A 19,432-nucleotide genomic window follows, 5' to 3' on the forward strand; every position below is an offset into this window, starting at 1 on the left:
CCTACTCCTGCACCTATTTTTTATGTTTCTATCTAATAATGACTCGTAAATCTCAGCCAGGACACCTGCAATTTCCTCTAACTTTCCACAGTGTGCTACAATGTATCTGATCAGGCTAGGGAGATTTGTACCTTCATATACGAAGGTCCTATGAACCTTTGCTGCATTTGTCAATTAGTGCTCTTTAATTTGAAGGAAATCATAAATAAAATAGGACAGTTAACATAAAGCTGAAACGGCGCAATGCTTATTGATCAACTTTTTTATAGAATTGAACATTTTGGTTTCTGTACTACAATTTTGAAAAAATAAACATCTCTTTTCCATGAAATAATTTAAATATATTTTTACCTGCATCTCCTCCATTCAATGTGTATTGTATATCATCATTAAAGGAGACCCATGCGGACCTTTGAGTGGCAATCATGTTACTGGACAACATTGCTGCAATTTTCACGATGATCTTCCGTTGAACAATGTAATAAGGCAAAGTTGAAGGTTAACTTCTTTCATCCAGAACAACTTAATCAATTTCTTTGGCAACTCCTTGATTTGTAAAACCATGGCAGAAATTCAAAACACTGTTTTAAGAAAAAAAAACAAAAGCAATTAAGGCGAGTGGGGGTGGGGGGGTTGAAACATCCAAACACAATGCGTACATTTTACCAACTTACAAAGTTTTTTAAAATGCTGCTTGACTTGAATAATTTCAGCATTGTTTTTGTTTCAAATGTGATCATTGCTAACCAATATTATATGCAGCTATATTTTTTTCATCTCTTTATGAATTACAAAAAGAGAATTTTTTGTCAGTAAAGCAAGAGAAACAACATTTAAACACATCATTGTACTACAGGTTGCAAATCTATAGTCTGGCATTCAGTCATCAGCAATCTCTCTGGTTTGGAATGTTTTGAATGTGCAGTTAGATCTCTTCCAATTAATTAATTCTAATATCTAATAAAGATAGAAACTAAGATCTATATTAATCTGTACCAGTGCAACATATCTGACAGCAGCGATCTCAGTTGATAGTTTCCGATTTATGGAACCTTCAGATTATGGATAGTTCTCAGAATCCTCACATGACCCAGGGAAATACAGTTCTCCTACTCAAAGAAAGATGATCAGGGGGCAATTTCTACAGTCCAGCACCAGTCAGGTCCGAAGTATATAAGACTAGAGTTTCAACCTGTATCACTTTTATACAGAAAGACCGAACATTTTAAAAAGTAGCATATATGCAACTTTCCTTCAATGTTTTTGACAAAAACATTTACATTGAAGATTGTTTTTTGAACAATGACCATGACTAGTTCAAGGATGCATACAGTTCGTGATTTATGAAGTTACTAGAAATTTCATGTTAATCAATGTAACAGTTTGCAACAACCTAGGAACATATAGCTTTCTACTTCTCACCATTAAACAATGTTACTTAAATTTGTTCAATTAAATCATGCATGTAATTTTATCCTACTTGTTAGAAATTATTGAACCCATTTCACATGAAATTTGCTACTGCTATATTCTACCAATAAACCAAACAAAAGACCAATATATAGTAGATTTACTCATTCCATCCTTTCCTCTTTAAAAGAAAACCTAATTTTGCAATGCAATTCCAGAATCTAGTACACATTAAAATCAGTAACAAGTATAAAAAAGTGTGGATATCAGTAACTATTTGAGGATACCACAACAATGCTCAATCCAATATTGTTCCACCGGGTGGCGCCGCGATGGCAGCCTCGCCGACAGTCTGTCTTTTTCGTTTTTTTGTTGTTATTTTTGGTATGTTTAGAAAGTATGTGTTAATGTTCTCTGGTTTGTTTTATGTGGGGGGTGGGCGGGGGGATCTTTTTTTCAATCTTTTATCTTGCCGGAAATGTGATTGTTTTCCGGATCGTATCTCCGGTCACTCAGCGGCCTAACATCATGGAGCTGGAGGCCTTCATAGAGTCTGACTTTGAGCCCCACCATCGTGGACACCATCGGAACCAATTCCTTGCCTGGGATCGACACTCCAACCGCGCCCCGGTCTCGGGTTGAGACCGATGTCAGGAAGCTCCAAAGTCGCATGACAAGCCCCGACCCAGGATAGATCGCCCGGCGCGGGGGAACTGAGATTCCCTCCCGATGCAGGAGCTTGATCGCCCTGACGAGGAAGGCCCGCCGCCGGCTATGGGAGTCAAGATCGTCCCGTCAACGGAAGGTTAAAGGCCCCTGATCGCTGGAGGGGCCTTTTTTTTCACCTTCCATCACAGTGAGGAATGTGGAGGATTTTTGGTGCTGGCTCGAAGGGCTGAATGGCCTACTCCTGCACCTATTGTCTATTGAGCCACTGTGATGTCACTGTGGTGGATGTTCATGTTAAAATGTATTTTGTGTGTTCTGTTGCTTTTTATTGGTATGACTGTATGGCAAATGATATTCCTCGTATGTTGCAAAACATACTTGGTTAATAAAGTATGATTATGATTATGATATTAATGAACATCCAAACAACTTCAGAACAACACAAGTGAATACCCTCATATTTAACCTCATGGCCCCATCTGAGCAGTTCAGAGAAAAAGAATTAAAAACAAATAACTGTCATAAGTTGATCGAGGCAACACCAAGAAAACATTCTGCCACCTTTACTTTAGTCAGCATTGTTTTGTTTATCTAGCTGGACAAAGCGATTTTGCTCAGTTACATAGCTTTGTAAAAAAACTTTTAATCTTGCAAAAGTTTAAACAAAAAAAAAACACCAGAAAATGGTACAGGAAATCACACATTGTTCCTTAATGTTTTATACAATAGCAAGAGTTTAAAAACATGTTCCCAAAAAGGCAAGGACAAGGAACCTTGGATATCAAGGGATTGAGAATTAGATTAAAACAAACGAGCATACAGCAGGTTGATGGAAGTAAAAACAAGGGTAGCCTAAAAGGAGCACAGAAAATGCAGAAGGAGCTAAACATATCACAAGCAAATAAAATGAAGGAATATTCCAAAACATTTTAAGTATACAAGGGGGAAGGAGGTGACCAATGAAAGAGGGGGTCCATTGGGATCAAAGGGGCAACCTGGGCTTCAGCCCGAGGGAGAAAGAGAGTCTTCAATGAATACTTCTCATTACTAAGGAGCTACTATATATCTTAGCAGGCATGAATGGGGATAAATCCACAAGCCTGACAAGTTGCATGTCAGGCTGATATGAGAGGCAAGAAAGGAGATTGCTGGGGTCCCATGAGATTTTTAAGTCTTTGCTAACCGCAGATGGGCTATCAGGTGACTGGAGGGCAGCAAATATGGTACGTGTATTCAAGAGCAACAGTGCTATGCCAGACATTCACAGGTCTGAGAGTCTAACAACATGGTAGAGTGGAAATAAAATTACAGAAAAAAGGATTAATTGACATTTAGAAAGGCAGGGATTAAATCACAGATAGGATGGATTTTTGCAGTCATTCTGCCTTAATCACTTTGACTGAATTTTTTTCAAATTTGTAAAATATTGTATTGATAAGTGCAGTGTGTTGATACAGTCCGTTTAGACTTCAGTAAGTCCTTGAGAATGGCCCATGTGGGAGACAAATCCAAAAAATTAAGAGCCTGCGGGATCTAGGGGAAGTTGGAAAATTGGATCCAAAACTAGCTTAATAGGATGCAGAGGGTGATGGTGAAGAGGGTTGCTTTTTGTGATTGGAAGTCTGTGATCAGTGATGTACCACAAATCAATGTTCGTTAGATACATTAGGGACTTTGACGTAAAGGAAGGAGGAACATATTTAAATTGCATCAGAACCTAATATTGAATTTTCATAATTTTAAGTTTCTCATAATATACAATTTCACAAATCTGAATAGTAAATGCCACTAACAAGTTCCACTGAATATTTTTTCTAATTTTGAAATAATTCAACATGCACACAATAATATAAATACATAATAAAATTAAACCAAATAAACTAAGTCAATAAGCATTTAAGCAAACAATAAATCAGCTTCAAGTCGAGGAAGTGACATTTTTAAATCCTACTACCAACAAACAAATGTTAGCTATCTTTTTGGTGCTACAGATAATTCATGTGATTTACAGTGTAAATCGATAAAGTTATTTTGTACTATACAAGAAGGTTAGATTTCCCCAAGGAAATGGAAAAATATTGCTTTTTTAAAATATGCTTGAAGGTCAGTTGACAATTTTCCAAGTTTTCAGAAGTACTAAATTGAATGATTTTGTTACCTGGATAAAACTAGTCGAAAAGGAATCAAAAGCAATAACTCGAGACAAAAAAGTAGATACTGGAAACCTACTGAAAAGGAAAACACTGGAAACAGAATCAATGGGGAGAGAACAAGTATCAACATTCCCATGACTATAAAACATAGGAATTATATTTTATGTAATTGCCATGGAGTCCGGCCATTTAGCCTATCGAGTCTGCTCTATTTTTCTCTTCGACCCCATTCTCCTCGTTCTCCCCATAACATTTGATGCCCTTACTAATCAAAAATCTGTCAATCTTCACCTTAAAAATACCCAATGACAGCCACCTACGATAATAAATTCCAGATTCACCGCCATGTGGCGAAAAAACATCCTCCTCATCATTCTAAAGGTACGTCCTTTTATTCTGAGGCTGTGCTGTCTAGTCCTAAACTCTCCCATTACTGGAAACCTCCTATCCGCATCCACTCTACCAAAGCCTTTCATTATTTGGTAGGTTTCAACAAAATCGTCCTTATGCTTCTAAATTCCACCCTGTATAGGCCCAGTGCTATCAAATGCTCCTCATATTAATATTGGATCAAGGACCCTTCATCAGAATTGAAAAAAAAATAACATCATTCCTAGTGATAACGGAGACGCAACTGCAAATACTGGTTTAACTTGGGTCTGCATTCCGACACAGCCATTCTTCTGTTTTCTCCACGCAACTTTACACATTTGTATTTCACTCTTTAATCCAGTGTTTCTCAACCGGGGTTCCCCGGAACACTAGAGTTCCGCTAGAGGGCGCTAGGGGTTCCGCGAGAATTCCCCCTCGCCCTAGAAGTCTCCCAGAAAATGTGGCACCTACGCTGGGCACGGCAGCCAATCTCGACCTCATCGGGACTTCCATGGCCAATTTGTCAATTCGGCCGCGAGAGGTTCCGCGAGAAATCCCCCGCACCCTGGAAGTCCCCCCGAAAATGTGGCACCTAGGCAGCCAATTTCGACCTCATCGAGACTTCCATGGCCGATCGGTGGGTTGAATCTGCAACCTACGGCCGGGGCTGTTGGAGGCAGCACATGTATCCCCATAGCTGACTTCCTTGGCCAGCTTTGCAGGCTGGTATCTTGGCCCCAGCTGCCTATGTGGACCGTTCCAGTATCGTTGTACCCCTATTGGAGGCCGTGATCTCCTTTGGTCCGGAAAAATTGATAAATCATTTACTGATTTTCTGGAACCAAGAGTGCCAGAAAATCAGGGGTGGAACTATAATGAGTAAATATTAAATTTAAGTGCAAGATTATATAACTATATTAGTTAATTAAGTCAAGTCAATTTTATTTGTATAGTACATTTAAAAACAACCCACGTTGACCAAAGTGCTGTACATCAATTCAGGTACTAAGAAACGAACATACAATGGCAAATATAAAACACAGCAGAAAAGCCACTTGACACGTTTTTGGGCTGATTATCAATTTACGTGTGAATTTACTTCAACAAGTACTTCAATATATATTTCAATAAGCAAGACAACATTATACTCTAAATTACTGCAATTAATGGTCATATGTGGGTTTGTTTTCCCAAGGACTACAACCAATGTAGAACAGAAATGCACATCCTTGCTAATCATATTTAAATGCATTTTTGAGTCATTTTTGTGTTTAATTTCATATTTGTAATTTTATTATACACGTACGGCATATTCTTGGAAAATTCTTGGGTATTATAATAAAGACTTCAACGTGTTATGTCATTTAAAAGTATAATAATCATAGGGAATATATTTAGAGACGTCTATACGGCGCCAGTGTGAAACAGCCTTTAGTGGTCAGTGGACAGGAGCTGTACGTGACGAATTTTTATGTAGGGGTTCCCTGAGACATGAAAATTATTTCAAGGGTTCCGCAAGTGTAAAAAGGTTGAGAAACACTGCTCTACTCTCTTCCCTCACCTTTAAGTCCCAAGTCCTGATGAAATATCCTTGACCTAGAACAGACATGTCCAAAGTCCGGCCCGGGGGCCAATCGCGGCCCGAGGTCAGATTTTATACGGCCTGTAGCCTCCGTCTTAAAATTTATTATTTATGGCCCGCCTGCACTGTCTAACAGAATGAAGGTAGGGGGAGGGGATGGGAGGGGGCGACTACACCTCCCGGCGGTCAGCGCTGCCCGACCTCCCACCCCCCCCGAGCGGGAGAGGCGACGGCGACTACACTTCCTGGCGGCGGGGTTGAGGGCGTGCTGGGGGACGACGGGAGAGCAGCAGCTGAGCTCTCCTCACCCCGCACGCTCATTGCCAGGCGCTCCCCCGGGTGCCGCATCCCCCCCCAGCGGGAGAGGCGACGGCGACTACATCTCCCGCCGGTCAGCGCTGCCCGATCTGCGGATTGTCAGACGCGAGGTCCGGGGTGGGAGCGCATTAGTTAAAGGTCCGGGGGGGGGGGCGCATTAGTTAAAGAGGCCAATGGCCCTTGGGTATTTTCACATTATCAAATCTGGCCCTCTTTGAAAAAAGTTTGGACACCACTGACCTAGAACATCAAATGGTTACTTCCGAACTTGTTACTGTTTGCACTTTCAGTGCTTCCAACATTCTGTTTTTGTTTAAAAAAACAATCTTCTTGTCAGTCAGTCCCTTGGGGTACCAAGGTCTTGAAACGTCTGTGGATTCTGAAGTAGCTGACAAGGCCAATTTCAGAACTGCAGACTATACTATAGATGGGGCAAGGGCAATGCCTGACAGGGCAGACAAAGATTATTTGTGATCGGTATACTCCTTACCCATGACCATCTATTAATCTGCTTAGTGGCCATTGCGTACCAGGTCCAGTTTTTCAGGGTGGACATCAAAACTAATCAAACTTTCAGTTTGTTATAAAATGCCAATACGTTGGATATTGGTATATTGTTGTGAGAAAGTGAAAGAAAAACTGTGGTTTACAGGCAAATCACACCACACACAAGTACACCAGGCAGTGCAAAAGAGAAAGGAAAGAAAGTGCAGAATACAGCCACTGAGAAAATGCAAATAAAACAAATGTGCAAGGCCCACAACAACATAGATGGGAAGATCATGAATTCATCCTTCGCACGAGAGGTCCATACAAGATTGTATCAGTGGGGAAGAATCTGTTCCTAAATCTGGTGGAATGTGCTTTTAAGCATTTGTATCTTATCACACACAAACTCATCCCCCACCCCCTATCACTAGTTATTTTTCCTCCCCACCCATTCATTCTGTCCATATCCCTCACTAGGTCCCCTCTCCCCATTGTTCCCACCTGCCCATCCTAGCTCCTTTATCTCATTCCACATTTCACCTCCTTTCTTATCAGATTCCATCATCTGCAATCCTTTATTGTCTCCACCTCCCTTGCCTGTCACCACACCCACCCTTCCCTCCCCCACCTGACCATCTGCCAATCAACCCCTCCTCGCCTAGATCCACCCATTGCTTGCCAGCTCTTGCCCGAACCCTCCTCTTAACAACTGTATACTGGTTTTCTCCCTACTATTCTTTGTCCCAAACCAAAAGCAACTATTTCCCTCCACAGATGCTGCCTACCCACTGAATTCCTCTGGATTCCAGCATTTACACTCTCATGTCTCCACCTCCATCACCAGGAAAGTTAAGGAAAACATGAGCATAGAAATAACATCATTTTCAAAGTTTCATTCTAAGTCAGACACGATACTACCACTTTTGAAATCAAAATCTCTCAAATCTTAACACTATTAAGCATACTTTCACTATATGAATTAGAATGGTTCAGCACCTTCAAGAGCAATTAGCAATCGATAATAATGCTAGGCTTGCATTGCTGAATGAACTTTGTACATAATTAAATTTGGATATTGTACAGATTGAGAATTACATGACAATTTGAGTTTTGCATAAATTCAATAACATTTTATTTATATTTCATATTATAAGTGACACAACTTGTTGAGCTGCTGCCTCACAGCGCCCAAGACTCAGGTTTGATACTGACCTTGGGTACTGTCTGTGTAAAATTTACACATTATGACATGTGGGTTTCCTCCAACACCCAAAGACATGCAGGTTTGTAGGTTATTTGGCCTCTATAATTTGCCCCTAGTGTGTTGGCAGTGGATGGGGAAAATGCGATAACATGGAACTATTGTGAACAGTGATCAATGGTCGGCATGGACTCGGTGGTCCAAAGGGCCTGTTTCCATGCTGTATCTTTCGAACAAAAAAATCTAACTAATTACCCAAAGATGAGGATTCTTTCCTCAAACAAAACAATGCTACCTTCTGATCATGGGGGCAGATTTGGCTTTTGCTTAACAGTGAAGCTTGTGATTCTATTGCATCCATCAATTTCTTTTTGGCAAAAATTTAAGAATGTTCCACCTACTAGATGCTAGGCCTTCACAATTTACATAAACTAGTAAATTTGTAGAGCCATCATAATCCATCAGTTCATTCAAGTTTTGATTACTTCCGTAGGTCACACAACGGGGAATACGCCCCAATCTTTATCAACGGAGACAGTGTGGAGAGATTGTCCAGCTTCAAGTTTCTGGGCACTCACATTTCGGAGGACCTAACATGGTCCAATAACACTGCTGCGCTGGTCAAGAAGGCACAGCAACGATTGTTCTACCCAAGAACACTGAAGTCTGGTCTACCCCAACAGCTGCTGACGACATTCTACCGCTGCACCACAGAGAGCATTCTAACACATGGCATCGCCGTGTGGTATCTCAGCTGCACGGAGGCAGAGAGGAAAGCTCTTCAGCAGGTAGTCCATAGAGCTCAGAGGACCATCGGAACACAGCTACCAGCCTTGGACGGCATCTACAACACACGATGCCTCAGAAAAGCCACTAGCATCCACAAAGACTCTTCACACCCCTGCAACAGTCTGTTTGAACTTCTACCATCAGGCCTTCTATGCCCGCACCTCCAGACTCAGGAACAGCTTCATCCCCAGGGCCATAGCTGCTATGAACCGGATGGTCACATCACATAGTGATCCAGCACAGATCTACTTGCACTTTATTCTGTTTTAAAACTGTTACAATTTGTTTCATTGGGTTGTTTAAATTAATACTGACTAGCTAATTAATTTATTGCATCGTATGGGAGGCGCATTCCCAATCTCGTTGTACCCCTGTACAATGACAATAAAGATATATTGTATTGTATTGATTAGTAATACCTTTGACCATGGAATAAGTAGAAACTATTTTTTTAATTCTATTTTCACAGCAGCATAGAAAATTATTGCACAATTTAAAAAGATTGCAGATGCTGGAAATACCAAGGAGGTCTGGCCACATCTATAGGAAGTAAAACAGCTTTAATGTTTTAGGTCAAAGACTCTGCGTCTACCACAAAACAATTTTGTCCCATATCCCACTGCCAAATACGCAGATGACCTGGCACAAATTTATATCATCTTTAAAAACAGGAAACAGAAGTTTGTTGCCCTTAGCTCCAGACCATTTGTAACAGTGGGTGGAATTTCCCAAAGGAATAATTTTCCACAGAATCCTCTGAAGAAATATTTACTTATTAGAAGGCATCCAAGCCTCTGAACAGAAATTGTGAAAGTTTCATGAGTAAACCCAGCTCCTGAACAGCAACTCATTTAACACAATTTACTTCCATTAGCCAGAGCTTAGTTCCGCCTCAGAAACCAAAAACACCATTCCTTTATCACCCTGGAATTCATTGTCTCACCACATAAACCATTTCAAGGCAGTGGCTCCCTATCTTCACAAGGAAATTTAAGAATGGGTAATAAATATTTCTAGCAAGACTAACTCAATATCATATTTTGTATCAACCTCGCCAATTGCATTAGTAAAAATAGTTAAACTTAAAAACAATACCCTACAATTATTTTGTTGGTATGGTTACAAGGGATAATTTTGAAATGAGTAAAAAATAGCCAATATTAAATCAATCACACATTACAATCTCTCATTTTTATTTGCATTGTCTTCAAGTATTTCAATACATGTCTCCATCGTAGAACATTCATAATGTGAAAAAAATGGTCTTAAGGGATACATGGGAGTAATTCACACAAAAAGAACAGCTGAAAATTAGGGGGGGGGGGGGTGTTAAGAGTCAGGAAATATTTTAAAAAGTTGGCAACTGCTACACCTTGTGTGGATACAATGAAGTGCTGGAAGAACATTTCACATGAAAAGAACCAAGGAGAGTCCAAAAACCTCCAATTACAGAATCTCTGACCATTTGTAGTGTTAAAATCATTAAGCTCAAGTTAGATGACGGTAGTAGTATTCTGAAAATTGTAGACATGCCACAAACATTTGATTAGTTCAGTAAAAATATATATTGTTTTTGCCTCTACAAACTCATTCACAAGTTGCAGTACTTACGTGAAGTATAAAAATCCTCAAACTAATGTTTGTTCCAGAGGAATTAAGTTTCTCACATAAGTTATACAACAAGTTATATTTTGAGACACGGTGGGTATAGATTTATAATGCCAGTATCAGGCATCACAGGTTAGAGATAAAGCTCATTTTCTTTGCTGCGAGACACCCAACACTACACATGCTGAAGCTGCGATACCTCATATGCTAAAAGTCCTTACCTCACACCAAATGCACTTGCAACAGTCCTTCAATTTTACATGAGGAAAATTGCTCTAATGTACCACATTTTGTAGGTCAGTTGCCAGATTTTAAAACCGTTAATGCCAGCACCATGTGTGATCTCAGCAACAATGCCAATTGAAAAATGAGAACTATTTTCCTCTACTCCCAGCTTCTGCTCAATTTGCTCAAAGCTGAATCTTCATTCCTTTGACTCTGCAGTTCATGCATGTAAATTCAAATAGATTTACATTGGTAGCTCACAGAGTACAGCAAACACAGCAAATATTTGCGTTCTAGAAACCTGTAGCAAAACAAAGAACATTTGGCATTTACACTCCATCAGTTTTGATGACTTGTTTGTTGGCATAAGCAAGGCCACATCCAAAACGGAAACATATCCAAAACTCCAAATCCCTTATTCTAATTCACACCACTGCATGTGGTACCGTAAACTGGGTCCAACAACACCACCTCACAGGAGGTAGAGCGACACAGCAGTAGAGTTGCTGCCTTACAGTGCCAGAGACCCGGGTCTGCAGATGCTGTCTGTACAGAGTTTTATGTTCTCCTTGTGATCGTGTGGGTTTTCTCCAGGTGTTCCAGTTTCCTCCCACACGCCAAAGACATACAGGTTTGGAGTTAAATGGCTTTGGAAAAAATTGCCCGAGTGGGTAGGATAGTGTACAGGATGAACGCTGGGGGCGGACTCTGTGGGTCGAAGGGCCTGTTCAAGATCAATTTATTGTCACATGTATCAATTAAGGTACTGTTGAAATTTGAGTTACCATACAGCCATACTAAGTGAAAAGTCAAATCAAGTTAATTTTATTTGTATAGCACATTTAAAAACAACCCACGTTGACCAAAGTGCTGTACATCAGTTCAGGTACTAAGAAACGAACATACAATGGCACACAAACATAACAGCACATACATAAACAGTTCACAGCGCCCCCACAGAGGGTCTCAAACGCTAGGGAATAGAAATAGGTTTTGAGCCTGGACTTAAAGGAGTCGATGGAGGGAGCAGTTCTGATGGGGAGAGGGATGCTGTTCCATAGTCTAGGAGCTGCAACCGCAAAAACGCTTAAGCCTAGACCGTGGGATAGTCAGTAGCCCCAAGTCGGCCGACCTGAGGGACCTGGAGATAGAGTGGTGGGTTAGAAGATTTTTGATATGGGGGGGCAAGCCCGTTTAGGGCTTTGTATGTGAATAGGAGCTTGAAGTTGATTCTGTACTGTACTGGGAGCAGTGGAGAAAGGCCAGAATCTGGGTGATGTGGTCCCTTTTATGGGTACCCATCAGGAGTCTCGCTGCTGCGCTTTGGACCAATTGCAGGCGGGACAGGGATGATTGGCTGATCCCAGTGTATAGGGAGTTGCAGTAGTCTAGGCGGGAGGAAATGAATGCGTGGATGATTTTCTCAATGTCGTCAAATTGGAGTAATGGTTTGATTTTAGCTATGGTACGAAGCTGGAAGAAGCTGGCTTTTACCACAGCGTTGACTTGCTTGTCGAACTTTAATGCAGAGTCAAATATCACGCCAAGGTTTTTGACATGCGGTTTGACTAGGGAGGATAGGCTTCCAAGGATGCCTGTTATCATTTTGATGGAGTTGGGGAGGCCGAATAGGATGACCTCAGACTTGCTCTCATTTAGGTGAAGGAAGTTCTGTGCCATCCAACATTTTATGTCCTCAAGGCAGTGCATGAGGCTGATTAAACTGTCCGAGGCCCTCGCATCGGGATGATCAAAATTCCCCGCGCCGGGATGGTTGAAAAACTCTCCACTGCATGGAGCTCCTGAGTCGGCCCCTTCTTACCAGTTGTTAAAGTTCACAGGCCCCGCGGTTGGATCTCTCCACAATCGATCCTCGGTAAAGGATCGCAAGCTCCACGATGTTAAAGTCAGCACCGCGCCTACGATTTGAAGCACCGGGCCGGTCCCCAGGAAAGGCCACCAATTCCTCGATGTTAGGCCGCAGTGGGGACGGAGATACGATACGGAGAAAAATCTCAGCTCCGTCGAAGTAAGAGATTGAAAAAGGTTTCCCCCAATTCCGCCCCCCCCGCACATAAAACAAACCAAGAAACACTAAAACATACTTTTAACAAATACTTAAAATAATAAAAACAGTAGACAGACTGTTGGTGAGGCAGCCAGTGCTGGTGGCGCCACCCGATGGAAATAATGGTGTTCCTGCAGTATATGTCTAAAGGTTAAAGTGTTAAAAATTCCACCCTCTTTTCTTCTAGACCAGCAAACCATAGCAATAACCTGCTCACCATAGAACACTGGCAAAACTAACATCAATGTTGGAGTTATTTATTCTCAAAACGCTGGAGTAACTCAGCAGGTCAGGCAACATCTCAGGAGAGAAGGAATGGGCGACGTTTCGGGTCGAGACCCTTCTTCAGACCTGAAACGTCGTCCATTCCTTCTCTCCTGAGATGCTGCCTGACCTGCTGAGTTACTCCAGCATTTTGTGAATAAATACCTTCCATTTGTACCAGCATCTGCAGTTATTTTCTTATACTCAATGTTGGAGTCATACCCTTCAATGTTGGAGTCATACCCTGCAAAAAAAGGAAGATACCTGGACCTTTGACACTGCTTTAAGGAATTCTTAGAGTACAGCCAACTCAAGGTCAATCATTCTAGCCTCAGGAAACTAATGCAAGAAATCCTCAGGATAACAAAGATCTGCCTGCTACATTTGTTTGACAATGACCCTCTTTCCATCAGGTTTAGAAAGGAGAATGTTTGTTGTTGAATGCATAAAGTTCAATTCCATTCATAATTCACCTAAGAACCAGCCCAAACCTGCATGCTAAAATATCTTGACAACCTTCAGGCATGGATTGAAAAGTGACTGGTAATGTCCCTACTATAAAAGTGCCAAACAATAACCATTTGCAAAATGGGTACCAACCCACCGTAATTACCTTCAATGGAATTTTTGTCACTAAGTCCCCCAAAATTAATATCTTGGAAGATATTTACCAGAAACTAACAGTAAATGGATAATGATCTCCACTTGCCTGGGTTTTTTGTTCCAGCAATTCTCATCTGCAATAAAAAAAACCCACCTGAACTTTTAATGCCACACAGAGGCACCTGAGTGGACTATTCACAAAATACACTGCAGTTACTTGCTGAGTCCACCATTCTCAGCAGCCCCTTGCATTCCTGTGCATTGGAATTGCCGAACAAACTTTGGCAGGTGCATTGTTGAAAATATCCTGACTGGTTGCATTATGGCCTCGTATGGTATTATCAACCTACAGGAATGAAAGAGGCTGCAGAGTGGTGGACTGAGACACTGCCGCAAGAAGACAGCATCAATCATCAAAAACCCGCACCATTTGGGCCATACCTTTTACTCACTGCCATCATCAGGCAATTGTGGTTTGCATTAGTGTCTTATTTTTATATTCGGCCCTTTTCTTATCACTGTCTTGTAGAATTTGTCTAATTTATATTTTTTGTATGTTATCTGAATCTATGTGCCCGTGATGCTGCTAAAGAAAGATTTTCATTGTACTTATACTTCACCATGCTTGCGCATTTGACAATAAACTCAACCTGACTCAAAACATTCTGGGTAATATCTGAGTCCATGTATCTGTGATGTTACCACAAGTAAGGTTTTTGTTGTCCCTGTACCTCACCCTACTTGTGCATTGGGCAATAAACTCAACAACTTGAATGTGGAGCTATTTGGGCCTCACCATCATAGCCGATATCAAAACCATTCATCTGCGCTCCCTTCTGGCATAAACATCTTCTTAACATTACTTCACTGAATTCAACTGCGCTCTCAGCCAAAAAGAAATGCACATGCAGGAATATGCATGTAGGAAGAGAGATTTAATGCACTTAATTTAAAATACTGAAGATTCAAAATTGCTATATATTAGCTATATATTACATTGTTATTACATATTTTACATCTGCAAACATTTACAATTGTAATTGGGTTAAGTGCATAAACTTCCAGCTTTTCTGGTGTGTAAGACACAGAGAGAAGATTCCATAAATCACTCCAAAATGTAAGTTAAAGAAAGGGTAATTACCGACCAGGGTGCTCATTCATTCTGAACACAGTTTGTAAGTTTTGGATCCCTGTTCCATCGCTGTGAGCAACATTCGATTATGAAAAAAAATACATTGCAATATACCATCAAAGATCAACAACCCTCACAAGTAAGCGGAATTTGAATTGACTGTCACATGGGAGATAAATTAAAGCCAAGAGAATAATAATGAGAAAGATATTTAAATCCTCTGCAGAATGAAAATATCATGTTAAGGGGTGTGGTGGTCAAATGACAGAATTACTTAAACACAAACACATGGCTTCATCCACTTGGAACTTGTTTATGTTTCACTTTTGAGGAGGGATTAAATTCTTAAAGCTTTACACATTCATACACCATATAACACTGGTTAATTGTTCTAATGCATAATCTATCACAATTCAAGAATATATGATGTGCATATATAGGATATAGGATATATAATATAGGATTTACTACTTTTTTTAAACTCTCCGCAAGACATACTGTCTGCTTTTAAAAAAAGGGCATTTAGGTGATTTGCATGAAAATCATAAAATAAAACATAAATAAAGGAAATTGCAGCAATTGTTGAATGATACCCGTTTCCCATTTGCTATGTCAAATGGATTTCAAACAATTGATGATACAACAGCTTGCTGGAGTAACTCAGGTCAGGCAACATCTCTAATATTTTAGCTAATTTCTTTTTTTTCAGCACAACGATAAAAGCTAAAAGTATACAATGCATTTATAGTCATTAAATTAGTATCGATAATTTGTTGCACAGTTTACACTCCAGAGTCAATTGACACTTCAGAGTCAATGTTTTAGATTATCAGTTAGCTGATATCTAAAAAGGAAGCAGTTAGCTAAAAAGCATTAATGCATTTAACTTCATTAAATTAAAAAGAAAGCAGTAGAAGTATGTTTGGAAGCGTGAAGAGATGGGTGGAGGTTGATGCTAGAGATGCGAGAAGGTTTAAGCAGAGCTTAAATATCAATGTGAAGTAGCTACACAGAATAATCAATTTCTGTTCAATTATATGTAAAATGTTGTAGATCAGATCAATATAGGAATCCATAGTTTTGGGATATTAAGGAAATCAAGAAATAGACAAGAATAGTGATACGATGCATGGTCTCATTTACCAGAGGTGCATCTGAGCAACTTATTCCTGCTTTATTTGCTTTTTCTAGTTTCTTACAAAATAGGAAAATCTCAAGTCCTCCATTGGTCTTCACTCACTGTTTTGCCAGGTTCCACCACAACAATGACCAGCCCCCTCCCTCAGCACCATCTCAATTTAAATCATTGAAATAGAACAGTACAGCACTGGAACAGGCCCTTCAGTCCACAATATTTGTGCCGAACATGATGCCAAGATAACTAATCTCCTCTGCCTGCATACGATCCATATGCTTCCATTCCTCGCATATCCCAGTTCTGGGAATAAAGACCTCAGAGGACAAATTAACCAAGAGAGGCACTTCAAGATAATGCTCAGGTGTTTTTTTTTTTAAATAGAAGTTTTCATGTTTGGCATCACTCACACTTTCCCAGAGCACAGGCAAGAACCACAAAACTATATCCATAATGATCACTGAAGATTAGTACATTTCCCTCTGCAGCAACTTTCACGATCACATCTGCATATATTTTCATTTCCTTTTGACAGAGAGATTAAATCACTGCTGCATAACAAACAGCACCCTTCAAAATAATGGCCAAAACTTAACCTAAAGGCAAAAAGTTTTTGAACAGAGGTTCATAATTGCACAATGTACTATTTGGAATTGTTTACTCAGACGTGTACTTTCCCAAACAGATCTATTGTACCGCTTATTTCCATTTTGTTTTGTTAACTGCCACATTTAAACTGTTTAAGCCAATGAAAAACTTTAACTGACAAATTTTATTGTCAGTTAAAATAAAACTGACATTTATATATCAAGAGGAAGCATGCAATTTTTCGAGTAATTATTTCTGCAAAGTAGCATTAAACTGATACACAGGTTCGTGGGTTTATACCACGAATGCCAACTTCAAAAATAATACATTAACCAAGGGAGGCATTTCCAGATAGTATTCAGATTATTCTTTTTAATGGAAGTTCTCAGACAAGAACAACAAAGTTATATCCACAGCTATCACTGAACGGAGATCGTGTAGGAAGGAACTGCAAATGCTAGTTTACTACCGGAGATACACAATTTGTAAATTTCCCCGGTGTGGGACAAATAAAGAAAGATATTATTATTATTATTATTAACATGCTGCAGTAACTCAGCGGGACAGGCAGCATTTCTGGAGGGAAGGAATGGAAGACCCTTCTTCAGACTGAAGAAGCTGAGTACATTTCCTTTTTGAGACGACTTCAGGAAGTTACCCGAGAGTTGAGGGTGGGGCACTAGGACCGCAGCCCACACCCGTCCTCGGCTCACCCCGAGCAACCTGCTCCCACAAACAGACAAATAACAAACAGGCGAAGGAAGGTGGAGCGGAGGGGAATGTTTTATTTTTCCCCTTCGCTGAGATATACCTTGATTGCGGCATTGTTTTTGTTTTACTTCCTTTTTGACTCCATCGTCGTCGCCGCCACCGCTCAGGTGCAAATGAAGGCAAAGCGGGACATGTCGGCGTCGGCTCGCGGGAGAACCGTTGGCCGAGCCGCCCCCTCGAGCCATTTGAACAGTAGCGCGAGGGCGAGCCCGCCCGCGCCGACGGCGGTTGCCTTGACTCCCCGCCGCCCAGCTCCCCTCCCCCCCCCCCCAATTGGCTCAGCGCGCTCAGACCACCGATTGGTCGGCGCGTTCCTCCCGAGCTCATTGGTCGACTCGGCAGAGCTTCCTGCTTTGTGATTGGCCTATGCCTCCGCTCGTTGTCCGATTGGCCCAGCCAACTCCCCCCCTCCCTTCCCCACCCCACCATCTTGACCTCACCTGGCTCAGGTGCGTCAGATGAATGACTAAAACTGACTGGCAACGAATGACTGGCAAAGATCAGTATTTACTTTTTCTGGTGAGTGATCAAGGAAAGGACAAAGGTGAATCTAGATGCTGCGGCTGCGACATTCTCCACTGTTTACTGTTCTCTTTTGCACTACCTGTTGTACCTGCACCTTTTTTGCACTGCCTATTATACTGTTGGAACATAAACATAGAACAATGACAGCACAGCAAAGCAAAGAAAGGCTTTTAGCACTTTGGCCTTCATCAGTCAGAGTATTGAGTATGGAAGTTGTAAAAGATGTTGGCGAGACCGCATTTAGAATATTGTGTTCAGTTCTGTGCACCATGTTATAGGAAAGATATTGTCAAGCTTGAAAGGGTTCCAAAAAGATTTACAAGGATGTTGCCAAGACGAGAGCGTGTGAGCTATAGGAGGAGGTTGAGTAGGCTGGGTATCTATTCCATGGAGCGCAGGAGGATGAGGGGTGATATAGAGGTGTATAAGATCATGAGGGGAATAGATCGCTTAGATGCACAGTCTTTTGCCTGGAATAGGGGAATCGAGGACTAGAGGACATGGGTTCAAGGTGAAGGGGGAAAGATGTAATAGGAATCTGAGGGGTCACTTTTTCACATAAAGGGTGGTGGGTGTATGGAACAAGCTGCCAGAGGAGGTATAAGAAAATAACTGCTGGTACAAATCGATTTATTCACAAAATGCTGGAGTAACTCAGCAGGTCAGGCAGCACCTCGGGAGAGAAGGAATGGGTGACGTTTCGGTTCGAGACCCTTCTTCAGACTGATGTCAGGGGGGAGGAGGTAGTTGAGGCTGGGACTATCCCATCGTTTAAGAAACAGCTAGACAGATACATGGATAGGACAGGTTTGGAGGGATATGGACCAAGCGAAGGCAAGTTGGACTAGTGCGGCTGGGACATTGTTGGCCGGTGTGGGCGAGTTGGGCTGAAGGGCCTGTTTCCACACTGTATCACTCTATGACTCTATAACAGATCCTTCAGTCCACAATGTCTGTGCCCGATATGATGCCAGGTAAACTTACCAAGTTCACAAGTTATAGGAGTAGTATTAGGCCATTCGGCTCATGGCAGATCTCTGCCACCTAATCCAATTTCCTGCCTTCTCCCCATAACCCTTGACACCCGTTCTAATCAAGAGCTTGTCTATCTCTGCCTTAAAAATATCCACTGATTTGACCTCCACAGCCCTCTGCGGCAATGAGTTCCACAGATTAACTATCCTCTCACAAAAGAGTTTTCTCCTCACCTTTTTATATGAGCACCCTTTAATTCTGAGGCTAAGACCTCTGGTCCTAGCCTCTTCCACCAGTGGAAACATCCCTTCCACATCCACTCTATGCCTTTCTGTAATATCCATTCAGATATGGATCTGTTGCAAAATGATCCATATCCCTCCATTCCCAGCATATCCATGTGCCTATCTAAAATGTGTAGGAAGGAGCTGCAGATGCTGGTTTACACTGAAAATAGACACAAAATACTGGAGTAACTCAGCGGGTCAGGCAGCATCTCTGGAGAGAAGAAATGGGTGATGTCTCGGGTCTGAAGAAAGGTCTTGACATGAAAAG

General features: G+C 41.2%; 1 protein-coding gene across 2 annotated transcripts in view; it reads right to left on the reverse strand.

Moving 5' to 3' along the window:
- ston2 (stonin 2) overlaps positions 1–17,612 on the reverse strand; it is an 88,038-nt gene extending 70,426 nt beyond the window's left edge. The window contains exons 1-2 of one of the 2 annotated variants that reach the window (XM_078406915.1): positions 17,418–17,612; positions 352–581 (exon numbers count right to left, since the gene is read on the reverse strand). In XM_078406915.1, coding sequence (XP_078263041.1) covers positions 352–442 — 91 coding nt within the window. In that variant the 5' untranslated portion in view covers positions 443–581; positions 17,418–17,612. Of the gene's footprint in view, positions 1–351; positions 582–14,892; positions 14,946–17,417 lie in introns of those variants that run through there. The other variant, XM_078406916.1, reaches the window with a different exon arrangement.
- Positions 17,613–19,432: the final 1,820 nt, after the last annotated feature.

Source organism: Rhinoraja longicauda, chromosome 10 (assembly GCF_053455715.1).
Source record: "Rhinoraja longicauda isolate Sanriku21f chromosome 10, sRhiLon1.1, whole genome shotgun sequence".
Lineage (NCBI taxonomy): Eukaryota > Metazoa > Chordata > Chondrichthyes > Rajiformes > Arhynchobatidae > Rhinoraja > Rhinoraja longicauda.